General features: G+C 42.9%; 1 protein-coding gene across 1 annotated transcript in view; it reads right to left on the reverse strand.

The window, feature by feature from the left end:
* LOC115320517 overlaps window positions 1-12,445 on the reverse strand; it is a 29,797-nt gene extending 17,352 nt beyond the window's left edge. Inside the window, exons 1-2 of the mRNA XM_029980736.3 lie at window positions 11,268-12,445; window positions 472-648 (exon numbers count right to left, since the gene is read on the reverse strand). Of these exons, the coding sequence (XP_029836596.2) occupies window positions 472-648; window positions 11,268-12,208 (1,118 nt within the window). The 5' untranslated portion in view covers window positions 12,209-12,445. The remainder of the gene's footprint in view (window positions 1-471; window positions 649-11,267) is intronic.
* Window positions 12,446-12,458: the final 13 nt, after the last annotated feature.

Raw genomic sequence — 12,458 nt, forward strand, 5'->3', positions numbered from 1 at the left:
AGATACAAGCGCAGCATCAGTGCTCTACCCAGACTCGGGATAAATCAATCTGCCGCGGAAAACTAGGGCTAATGCATCTCAAACGGACTGCATCTCGTGAGGACCGGCTGTTGCTTGGTCACAATGAAACATGAAATGAACCGAGGAAAGAGTAAATGGTGAAGGAGAACGTTCCCACTTGTCGCTGATGTACAAGAGCAATTGTGACAGAGGAAACAACACAATAGTTCTATAGACTAGTAGTACTGAGCCCCTAAATGGTGCCGAATTTCGGCAAAAGTCCATTACACCATGTACCATAATTGTTTAGAAATAAAGTAAGGAGATAATGTAAAAAGTGGCTACACTCATCCTTCAAAAGCCATCACGGGAGCATTGTGGCAAACAACGGTCAAGCAGGGGATTGTCAGCAGAAAGCCAGCGTAATGTGCGAAGCGAACACGGGCACAGAGTTTGAGACAATGCACATACGTCGATCCTCTGACGGGGCTCCTGTTACGCAGCCGTCCCTCTTTGCGAAGCAGGCGCACGAGCACCGTGGCCTTGTTCAGGGACAGCACGTTCAGTTCGGCCCGCAGTGCGTCCTTCTCGACACGCGACTGCCTCTGGCAGGTGGCAGGCGCCGGCGCAGTGTCATCTCCACGAGGGCTGCAAGAAATGAATGCAATGAAGTCACTGGACATCCACTGACCACCCCAAGCCTCTACTACCGAACGTAGTTCATTGGGGCAAGCCTTAGGCCCAAATCAAGGTGAATCAATAAGATAAAGGGGGTATCAAACACGCAGCCCGCAACTCTCTGGGGCACGACCTGCAAGTGTTCCTGTTAAAACGTCATAAGAGCTTTGCTCTTATGACGTTTTCTAATCTGTTCTTTTTGAGATCGAGGATTGTTTCATCTTACATACAATTGAGATGCGAATATTTTCTTATAATTCGACTGCAGAAATCATTGGGAAAGCAAAAACTACTGTATGAAAAGATTTCCTTTCCGAGACGTATTGAACTCGGATAATTCCCAAGTAAAGTGAGCGACAGATTAACGATTGTGTGCCTGGTTTCTAGTTCTACTGAAAAATTCCGGTGCCTTGGCGAGAGGGTGGTATTTTAGACCTTGTAATCGCTCTTGGTACAAACCCAAGGTAGTTGTATGAACAAATCAAAGCTAAAGACGGCACTGGCAAAACAACTATTTTACAAAAAGCAGGTAGCCCGAGATCCCTTTTTTAGGAAATCTCTGGGCGAAACTGAAAGACTTGGCTGCCTTACAAAGAAAACACACTTAAATGAGTTTGAGAACCCTGACATAAAGCATCTTAGGTCACACCAGTAGGTGCTTACAAGCACCTTGGCATCAATTGACAATAAAACCTGGACATAGACCTATAAAGTAAGCCAAAGTTGGTTTGAAACTAAATGTTTTTAAGTATAGGTAGGGTTTGTGTTTTCGAATAAATCCGAAAAACACTTGCCGGTATAATTTTGGTCAATTCAGATTTATCCGATAAACTCCAAATTTTGATGTGCCAACACCCCCCACCCCGCCTCCCCCACAAAAAAAAAAAAAAAAAAAAAAAGAACACAAGACAATATTTTTTAACAAAGTTTTGATCAGCACACAGGGTGAATGGTCCTGCAAAAATGCCACCACAGTTATTCTTCAAACCTCCGACCACTGTCAAAAGGGTTCTTAACCACTTATCTCATCAAGGTTCATTCAGGATAACAGGTCATTGTACTTTTGGGTCACGACAAAAGCCACTGTATCAGTTTCCAGTTCGAGCCATACTATTTGTGCTTTAGAGGAAGGAGAGGTTGTGTTTTTGTAACCGTGAAAGGTATGGACCCTAGAGATTGCATTAAATGGGGAAGAGGGGCAATTGAAACTTCTCTATTACATACTTTACCACTCCACTTCGGGCAGCCGTGGGGTAGGTTGATGGAATAGGATAGGATGAATATGAGCTTCCTAGCAAACTACCTCCAGGAGTTTATTGATTTTAAGGTATCGATGTTTATCGAGGTAATACTTGTGTGCAACTTTTGTTGTGGGACAAATTAGTATTACCAATGGCAACGGCACCAACGCCAAATCCAACTGAAGAAATATTAATTGATGCAAGTAGAGATGCCACAATCTTTTTGCAAATCTGAGGTTTAAAGATCAAACCAAGGGCTTCAAAAGGTTCACAAAGTTTAAAAACGTAGAAACTATTGCATAAAAAATTCAACGATTTTCCAACTTTCACATTTTTTGCGCTGAGAAATTCGATTGTTTTCAAACCCCCAATTTTTCACGCTATGAAATTCAGCACTTTCGAACTTATTACGCTAAGAAATTCCACAATTTTTTAACCTGCTGAGTTTAAAAGTTTGACGAACTTCAAACTTTTGAGCAAAAGTTCGACAAAGATCGAACCAAGTTCACTCCCATGGGTTCCAGGCAACAAATATAAATAACACGAGACGTCCATGTGAGAAGTGGAGTTGAAATGGCACTCAGAGTCTTACCGTTAGCTGGTCGTACCCCAAACAATGCGCTTGCAAGCTCTGAATTATCGCTTTGGGGTGGCCTCGGCTTCATACCTCACACCTTTTTCTTTCGACTTTTACACAGAGCCTCTCCCGCACACACCTCCATAGGTTGTCCCAAGGTAACCTGAAGGGCAACAGAATCCTGATCTGCAGGTTTGAAATTCAACCAAGGCGCTTCGCTGGGAGCGTCCTTCATAGCATGAGTAGTTTTTGAAAGCAAGTCCCTCGATTTCATTGCGTCGAAGAAAGATGCGCGCGCGGAGAGTGACACCGATGCGCTACAGTGAATGCTGAATCGGCACTTACTTCATTACCATTAGGAACTGGCTGCATTTTAGAGCGGCTAATATCTCCATTCATTGAAGAAAAAAAAAATGAAAGCCGTTTACAACTCCCTGTAATGCCGAATTGGAGCGCAGCTCTGGAGGAGGACGAGGGAAGGGTACTGAGGGGAGGGTAGACCCCTCCTCCTCCTCCTCCCCCCCTCAGAACAGAGTGCCAAGTACTTGGTTTTGATATTCAGAAAATCTCTGGAGATGTCCACGGCGCCCTCCAAATGAAAAGTCGCAAAGGTGATCCCAATTTTAAAGTCTGGTGATTCAAGATCAGTTTCCAATTATAGGCCTATTTCTCTGCTTAGTATGTGCAGTAAGGTGTTGGAGCATGTCGTGTTTAAACACATATCGACATATCTTGAACGAAATATTTTTTTACTAATTTTCAACATGGTTTTTGCCAAAAAGTATCTACCATCACCCAACTGACAGAAACTGTGCATGAATTTGCCTCTGTGATTAATGTAAGGGGGCAAACTGATGTGATTTACTTAGATTTTTTTAAAGCGTTTGATCACGTATCGCACGAAAAGTTACTGATAAAGCTGTCACGAGTTTTAAATAATCCTGCTATTCTGAAGTGGCTTGGAAGTTACTTATCTCTGAGACAGCAGTTTGTTCACGTTGACGCCGCATGCTCCGGTACCACGCGTAACCTCTTGCGTCCTACAGGGATCGGCCTTCGGGCTTTTGTTGTTTTTAATATATGTGAATGATATTGTTCGTGGAATTCCAGTAAAGATCTGACTGTTTGCAGTTGATTGTGTTATTTTATTTTTAGAAAAATCAAAAGTTCTGCAGACTGTGAAGTACTAAACTCCTCATTAGAAAAACTGTCTAAATGGTGTGATGACTGGCAAATGTCACTAAATTTATCAAAAACTGTATGTATGTCAATTACTCAAAAAAAAAAGCCTATCACTTTTAATTATTTGATTGGGAACCGTGGCCTTCAGAGAGTACATTCATATAAATATCCGGGGTTGACAATAACGTCTGATCTTAAATGGAACGTTCTAATCAATGAAACCGCTAGTAAAGCAGTGTGTAAGCTGGGTTTCTTGCATATATGAGGCAGGCCTCCAGTGATACAAAACTACTACTCTATAAAACTCTAGTTCGGCCAGTGCTAAAATATGGAAGCGTCATTTGGGATCCATATACCTTATCTTGTATTTCAGAACTTGAGCAAATTTAAAGACTAGCAGTGTGCTCTGTGTACTCCTCATATGTATATATGTATCTCCAACCAAACTCTGTAATGACGCAGGCGTGGAAACCCTACAGGAAAGAAGGAGAATAAACCGCCTTAAATTTCTTTAGCATATCGCCAGTGGCGAGGTTGGAATAAAGAAGGATAAATATATAACTTTTTTTGACCCAGGTCTACCAGAGACACACATAGCAAAACAATAAAGCCATATAAATATAAAAATGATAATTTAAGTTCTCCTTCTTTCCTCATACAATCATCGATTGGAACAACCTACCACCTGACGTTGTAAGCGCTACCACATATTCAGACTTTGGTTTTTCGTTGTCGCAGCAGGTGCACCCTGCATGAAAGTGTTTCGATGTACTACTCCTGTAACAATCTCGCACAAGATTGACAGTATCAATAAAAAACAAAAACAAATTACTGTTCTTAAACTACGGCATAAACCCTACCGACCATTCTTAATCAACTCAGTTCACAACGTATAGAACTTCACACACTGTCAGTAAGCAGCTTCTGGGGATTGACTCTCTTTAACTGAATCATGTAAATGTTAGTGGTTACAATTCGCCTTTTCCTGTATAGTCTGTGATGTATAGTGCCTTTCTTTGTTTATTGCAGATTTTATTTTAGGATTGTGTGAGCGCTTTGTGTATAAAGCATATTCCTATATTAAATAATTCAATTTTTAGTTATATGTTGGTACCTATGTTTTATTCATGATGCTTTCTTCTGGTGTGTCTTGGGCCAAGCTGTTTTTAATCAGGGTGTCTAGCAAATTATTATTTTAAAATTCCCTGACTTTTCTATGTTTTCCCTGACAATTTCAGGTGAAATTCCCTGACCACTGTAGAGGCGGTTAGATATATAAGACCATTACAACACAAGGCATTGAGCACTGTTTGGATCATTTTGCACGGGTTTAATCCATCTTGCATACTCCAAAATATTCGGGTTCATTGAGTCTGGATTAAACGAGCACTCTCTTGCCGCCGATATCGTCAGTGAAGAGGTCACTTCCGGAAGCACGATGAAAACATGACACTTAACCACACATGTCAAGAATGGCAGCATTGCCGCCTGATGCACACTTTTGTATACTGTAGGCTTAAGGCTTGGATTGGGGTCTGCGGCTTTCCCATTTGTTACTAAATCTAGTAGCTCTAACTGGATCTAGCCTAGTTTCGTGCCCTCAGTTCAATCCAATCCAAGGCTTGGACTGGATTTGTCGGCTGTTCCCTTTCCTTTGGGTAGCACACACTGCCTCGGGTGAGCAGAGCCCGCGCTCCGCTCTAAGCAGAATTTATTGCCTATTTTTCTGCCCCCAAGTTCTTAAGTCTTTGCTCAGGGCAGTCAATGGCATTTCCAGCTCATTTTCCCTGACTGGGCTCACTTTTTGACAATATCCCTGACAATTACCTGATTTTTCCCGGTAATTAAAATGTCCCTGACAATTCCCGGTTGCTAGACAGGGTGTCTAGCAACCGGGAATTGTCAGGAAAATTTTAATTAGCGGTCTTTTTCCCAATGTCTCCACCAACAATGTATTATTTTTGTTGGAAGAGGAAAGATTATTAATAAGAGTAATTATAATAATAATAATGTTTATTGAGTGTCCAAGAACAACCAGTGGCCTTTTTGCTGAAACACGAAAAAAAAATCTTAGAAAAATACTGTAAACAAGAGAGGGAAAATAATAATAATAATAATATGTCTGGGATCCTTTATGAATTGACCAGTGATGGGAAAAAGGGAAGAAGCATGAATGACAATTAAGACATCCATGACTCGTGCATTGTGACATGGGTTCTTTTATTGTTAAGCGTTGGGAAGGCATCAGGAGTATAACACTTAAACAAAACTGCCTTCCTTTCCTACATACAAGCTCAACGATTTAGGCAAATATATCTGCACCCACGTAGGGACAATTTTCTGTGCTCGATTTGCACGGATTGAAGCAGAATTTTCACAGCCCCGTTGTGGGTAACAGAAACTGCTCCTGTTGCTCCAAACCAAAATGGCCTAAAGTTTTAAAAGGTTGACTAGAATATTTTTTTTATTCGCTTTGCTATTTTTAGTTGTTATAGGAGGGCTCTGCACCCCTCAAAGGTTCCAGCGATCACCATTTGAGAAGCAGGAAGAGAGTTGCTGAGATGTATGAAACCTCACAAAGCTCACTTCATAGACTTTTGACGTTTAAAGATTGCATCATGATTAATGCCACAATTACCATCCCCAGCAAAAAAAAAAAAATAAAAAGGATGATTTTAGAAATAATTTTATGAGCTATTCGAAACATTTTCACTTCGGAGTCAGAACAACACTCACTTGGGTCACTCTGGTATGTATAGTCTGATAAGATATATAAACTGCCTAAAATAAGTAGAGATTTCTGCTCCCATACGAAAGAGATATGCAGGTTAGAAAAGAGAACACCATGTTGTTATGGGACAGGTCGCACTCATTTCATCGAATAAAGTTTTAGCAAAACCGACTTTTCATCGAAAGACACATTAGCGAACGGTCGGCCGCCGCGAGGCGGCGTTCATGGGTGGATTAGGTGACATAACATTTTTGCAAAGAGCCGCCGCACACTGCCGCTGCGAAGCGGTGTGAACGCAGGCAACTGGGGTTAACAAGCACCCCAGTTGTTCACTAAAACGTTGACTCTCTCAAATGACCGCTGTTCGCTAAAACAGTATTTGCTCAAGTGATATGGATCCAAACAAAAATGCTTTCAGTTGTTTATCAGCACACGTCACCAATAAATCTGTAGAAAGAATGCATGTGTATGTCAGTACTCCAGTATGTAAAACTCAAGTTTGGAACCAGCATGAATATAACTAAAAGCAGGTGGTATGATGCAACGGCATATACTGAAACATAATAAAAAAAAAATCACTACATTCTGCTGAATTAGAAAGACACCTAGGTCCTAGAAAGTTTTCTTTTTTCTTTTTCTTTTACATTGAACTGTACCAACATTACAGCAATTATTCTGAATGTATACCTACACCTCATGGCTTCCTGTTTTGATTTCAAAGAAGCTTTCTGTCCTGCTTTTGAACGTCATTCCTATGTAAATTCCTGGAAGTATGAGCCAGCCTGCTGTATTTTCCGGCAGACTTGTGTCTACAAAATCACGCCAAAGTGGCGGGGCCCACTAGAGCACAAATTATGTGCACACACTTTGCTTGTAAAAGCAGGTTTGTCTATATGTCTAGTGTCCACAGCTTGTGTGTGCATAATAATGTAGTTATTTGCAAATGAGTGTGAGAATAGCTATAAATAGTATAAGCAGCTCTAACTGGCTCTAGGCCAATGATCACTTCGCTATATAAGTGTTCCTATCCAAGTTAGCTCCCAACTCCAATTCATTGCATTGCCCCCCTATCACATGAAGTAGAGATAAGTACTAGCAGCTACTCCACACCTGGAACACATTTAATAAACCTGTACACAATTTGTACATAGCTTCCTGCATACCATTTGAAACTACACACACACACAAAAAAAGAGAGATGAAGTTCCTGTGCATGACTTTAAATTATATGGTTAACTGAGATAGCAAATTGAATAAAACCCTGCAAATTACAAGTTGTAAAAGATTTAATAAAAAGATTCTTGATTACGTTGGCGTCGGTCGTATCATAGATAAACTCAAACTGTCATCTTCAGCAGGAGTGGACGGCATTAATTCCAAGTTTTTACAAAACACTAAACAATACTCCTCAATTATTTTAACAAAATTATTTGAACAATCTATACAAGACGCTGTTCTCCCATCAGACTGGAAGGTAGGGAAGGTGGTACCCATTCACAAGGCTGGAGATAAACATTCCCCTCTTAATTATCGTCCGATCTCAATAACCAGCATTCCTTGCAAACTTCTTGAACATATAATTTTTTCTCACCTCGTCAACTTCTTAGAATCTAACAACTTCTTCAACAATGCCCAACACGGTTTTCGAAAAACATTTTCATGTGAGACCCAACTGCTATCTTTCACGAATGACCTACATCACATTCTGGACCGAGGATCCCAGGCGGACTGCATTTTCCTGGATTTCGCCAAAGCATTTGACAAAGTTTCTCACAATCTTCTGCTTCTAAAACTTTCCAAACTTAACATAGACAATAACGTTCTCGCATGGATACAATCTTTTCTAACTCAACGGTCTCAATTTGTCACTGTGAATAACAATAACTCCTCTTTTGTCAAAGTTGCGTCAGGGGTTCCGCAAGGGACAGTCTTAGGGCCGTTGCTATTCTTAATTTATATTAACGACCTACCCACTAGTGTCTCTTCGTCCGTGTCTCTGTTCGCTGACGACTGTGTACTTTACCGCGAGATTCTCAATCATAATGACACCTGTATATTCCAATCAGACATTAATGCTATTTACCGTTGGTCTGACTCGTGGTCTATGAAGCTTAACACTAACAAATGCAAGGTCATGCGTGTGTCTCGCCAGTCTCAGGACTCTCCTAACTATTTCCTTAATAATGCTCATCTAGAACCGGTATCTTCGTACAAATATTTAGGCGTACATATAGCTTCTAACCTTTCATGGAAAACACATCTTCAGCATATTTCAGCTAACGCTAACCGCATGTTAGGTTACATCAAGCGAGATTTTTCATTAGCCCCTGTCTCCCTGAAATTAACTCTTTACAAAGTTTTAATTCGTCCCAAGTTAGAATATGCAGCTTCTGTCTGGGATCCCGGACTAGTCACTCTCGTATCTACATTGGAAGCCGTTCAGAACAGATCCGCTCGTTTCATCCTCACAAACTATCACCGCACCGCTAGCGTCACCTCTATGAAAACAACTCTCTCATTATCACCTTTATCCCTACGTCGTAAAATTTCTCGTCTTTCCCTATTTCTCGTCTTTCCCTATTCCATAAAATGTATCACCATAATTCTTTCCTGCGCGACAAATTAATTGCTCAGCCTGTCTATGTTTCCTCCCGTCTTGATCATCAACATAAGGTGGGTATTCCTAACTCTATCACAACCACGTTTTATTCATCTTTCGTTCCCCGTACATCCCAGGAGCGGAACCACCTTCCCCGGTCGATTGCCATTATCACGGACTCTGAGCTCTTTAAAAGTACAATAACTAATTACTTCATTACTGAGTGTGTCTAAATATGTATTATGTTATTTGCATTAACCTTCTTGTTGCTCTCCCCCTCTGTAATGCCTTCGGGCCTTGAGAGTATAATAAATGAAATGAAATGAAATGAAACACTCAAGGAATTAAGCTCCAAAGACTACCTGTGGCATCTACTTTTTCCCATCAAATAATATGACATAAGAATTCTCCAACCAATTTTATTTTAATAACCTCATTAGCAATTTTAGAAGCTTGTGAAATTTAAATTTGCAATTTGCATAATTTAACAAATATTTTTTTGTGAATGCTGTCTGTTCAGGCTGTTCTTGTACTAGATCCAGAATGATTAGACTGAAATGGTTGACTAATTGCAAACAATATTGTTATGTAGAAAGCTACATTGATAAAGAAAAACAAAGTGGAAACTGTTTATCAACTTATTAACTAGTTTCCTACCCTTCACTCACAGAGCATTATCGGAAGAGGGCCATTTCAATTACAAGGGCCATTTCATTTTTCTACCTTTAAAGAACTGGGTAAAAAAAAAAATGAGTGATAAAAAATGTCATTGTTTATTGTAGACATAAACAGCACATTATACAAAACTAAAAAAAGAAAAAGCACAAGATTAAAAAGATATTAATATATACTAAAGATGGAGAAACCAGACACGTCGTAAAGATGCTAACAAGAGTCTTTTAAGTATTACGAGGGGATAAAAGAGGAAGTTACCCTTTTTGCGATTATAAAGAAGCTGCAAACTTGTCACCGAGGACGAGACATCAATGTCCAGCATTACAAGTGGGGTTCCTTGGTTTCGGGGTCTAGTTTTCTTCACATTTGGGAGGGTTGTTTTGGAGTCTATTTCCCCCACAGACCTCGGGTATTTCGGTGTCAATTTCTGGTGTTCAGATGAAAAATCGGGGTTCATCGCGGCTTCGGTCGAAGAAAGTAGGACGCATGCTAGACGTTCCCCAATTTCTAGGGAATGTAGCTGAATACTTGTAAAACGTCCCCAAACCGATAAGAGAAGGAAACGAAATGAGATCTGTGGTTCGAATGAAACAAGCATCCTCGCGGACGCTTCGGTGGGGGTTGTGCCATTGCACAGCACCACAGCTGCGGGCCCCATGCTAACTGCATCCTCTGTGCCGCCATCTCAACTGCCAATCGGGGCTCACAGAGCGGTTGCATGTGCAATGCACCACCAGCAAGAAGACAGAATATGAGGGCTAAGAAGTTGAAATTAGTGAGGATGACGACAACAAAAAGGAGACAGTGAGGACGGCGGCAGAGTACTGTATCCACCACAGTACTCTGTCTCACAATGTTGCAGTACTTTTCCCTAAGCGTAGAAAAGATCCCCAAAGTTTTGAAACGTCCGACAAACCAAATGTCGGAACACACTGCATGTATCACACCAGCTGGGCACAAGAGAACAGGAAGCGCGCCTTCCGACTGCTTGCCACCTGGCAGCTGCACTGAGATCATGTTGATTCTCTTGTCGTTTGTGTGGCTTGTGCATGACCGATCACCTCTATCGCCGATACAATGCACAGAGTCTGACTCTCTTTTGGCTTTTTCTACAAAGGCGTTTCAATCGTGTTCAAGTCTAGATTATCAGCACGAGTGAGCTGTACTTTCCTGGACTGGCACTGCCCTGTGAGGCAACCAATATTAAGACGTTCCAATGAAGATTCAGAGGCACTCACCAGAAGCAAAATTTGGTGATAGTTTCATTTGTTTTCAAATTACTTTCTAACATTTTTCATAGAAACATTGATGTTCCTGAAGCAGTGCCATAAAGAGTTCATATCTAAACAAAGTAATAAAAGTGAAACATTCCTTTCTGCACACCTTTAATGAGATGCACATCTGAGGATATTCTGTCGGTGAAGTTCTATTTATCAGCCCATTTCCAACTTTATAATTTCATTGAGCTGCTAGTAAAGCTTCATTTAAAGCATTGAGGTGAGACCAGTGCCTCAAAACTCATAATTTGAGATGCCACTTTCAATAAGATATGCCTATATGTGCATTAGGGTGTGCTGTACGCACCTGGTGTTGGGATCTTTGGGCAGGATCGGCAGATACCTCCTCGAGTTCGCTTGGACGGCCTGCGTCCCCTCAGGGGGTGCCCTCGATTCCTGTGCCAGAGGTGGAGCCATTGGGGGCTGCGCCCTTTGCTCCTTGGGGATCGGAATGGGCGGCAACAGGCTCAGCACGTCCTCGATATCCAACTCGGGCAGCCCAGGCGCGAGTGGCGCCTCGTCCATCAAGTACCGTTTGATGCTGTCCACGCCGTCCGGCTGAGCGGGCTCCGCCAGCAGAAGGGCTCCCAGGTCGTCCACAAGCTCCTGGTGCGGCTGACAAGCTTGTATGTCGCCCATGAGCGCGAGTCCATCGCGGCTGAGTGCGTTGAGGTTGCTGGGGGGCAACACACTCGAGGCCAGCGCATCCCTCTGGTCGAAGCTCCCTGGGCTACAGCCCAACGCGAATACTTCTAACGGAGGCGACGAAGAGACGTTCGAGTCTACTGACAGCGGCTCCACGGGAGACGGTTGAGACAGAGGACTACCCTGGGGCCAATCCCGAATGCCCCCGCTGCCCGCGCTCGGTGCCCCCGAGTCGGGCTTTGGCGGCGACGGCGGGAGGACCAAGCGCGCGCCCAACCACTCTTCCCGCCATCGCTCGTCGTGATATTCCTGCTGGTGGCCGTATGGCTGGAGGCGCGGGCGATCGTCTCTCGTCCGGGTGGGCCCGCGGCGCAGCACGGCGGCATCGTCGATGCAGACTGTCGAGAGGCCGGTGACCAGGCCCGTTGGGTCCGAGTCGTCCTCCTTAGAGGAAGAGGACGCGTAGCCCTCGTCGAAAGAAGTGCCGCGACAGCTGTGACCGTCTGCGTGTGGATCATTCTTGCTGCCAAGGTGACAGGCTTCGAAGAGGTAGCGCACGTCTTCGAGGCCGTCACTAGCGTCGTCGCTCCCCGTAACAAGCATCAGGACACGCAGGGGGTACTCCGGAGTTAAAGTTGTCTCATGATCCTTTTTCCGCGCAGAAACAGAAATGTCTTGCCTTCAGAAGCGGCTATTGCGTCAAGACTCGTAATCACTTTCTTCTCCACGGGGTTCACTACATCCGCCGTACACCCTCCTTGTTTATCTACTACGTAGCTGACGCGAGCTGACGCCACCGATGCTGCCTGGCGACTGGCGGCTGGGCGGCTAGCTGGCTGGCTGTCCGCTTTGG

The sequence above is a fragment of the Ixodes scapularis genome, unplaced genomic scaffold (assembly GCF_016920785.2).
Source record: "Ixodes scapularis isolate PalLabHiFi unplaced genomic scaffold, ASM1692078v2 PGA_scaffold0__279_contigs__length_252992795, whole genome shotgun sequence".
NCBI lineage: Eukaryota > Metazoa > Arthropoda > Arachnida > Ixodida > Ixodidae > Ixodes > Ixodes scapularis.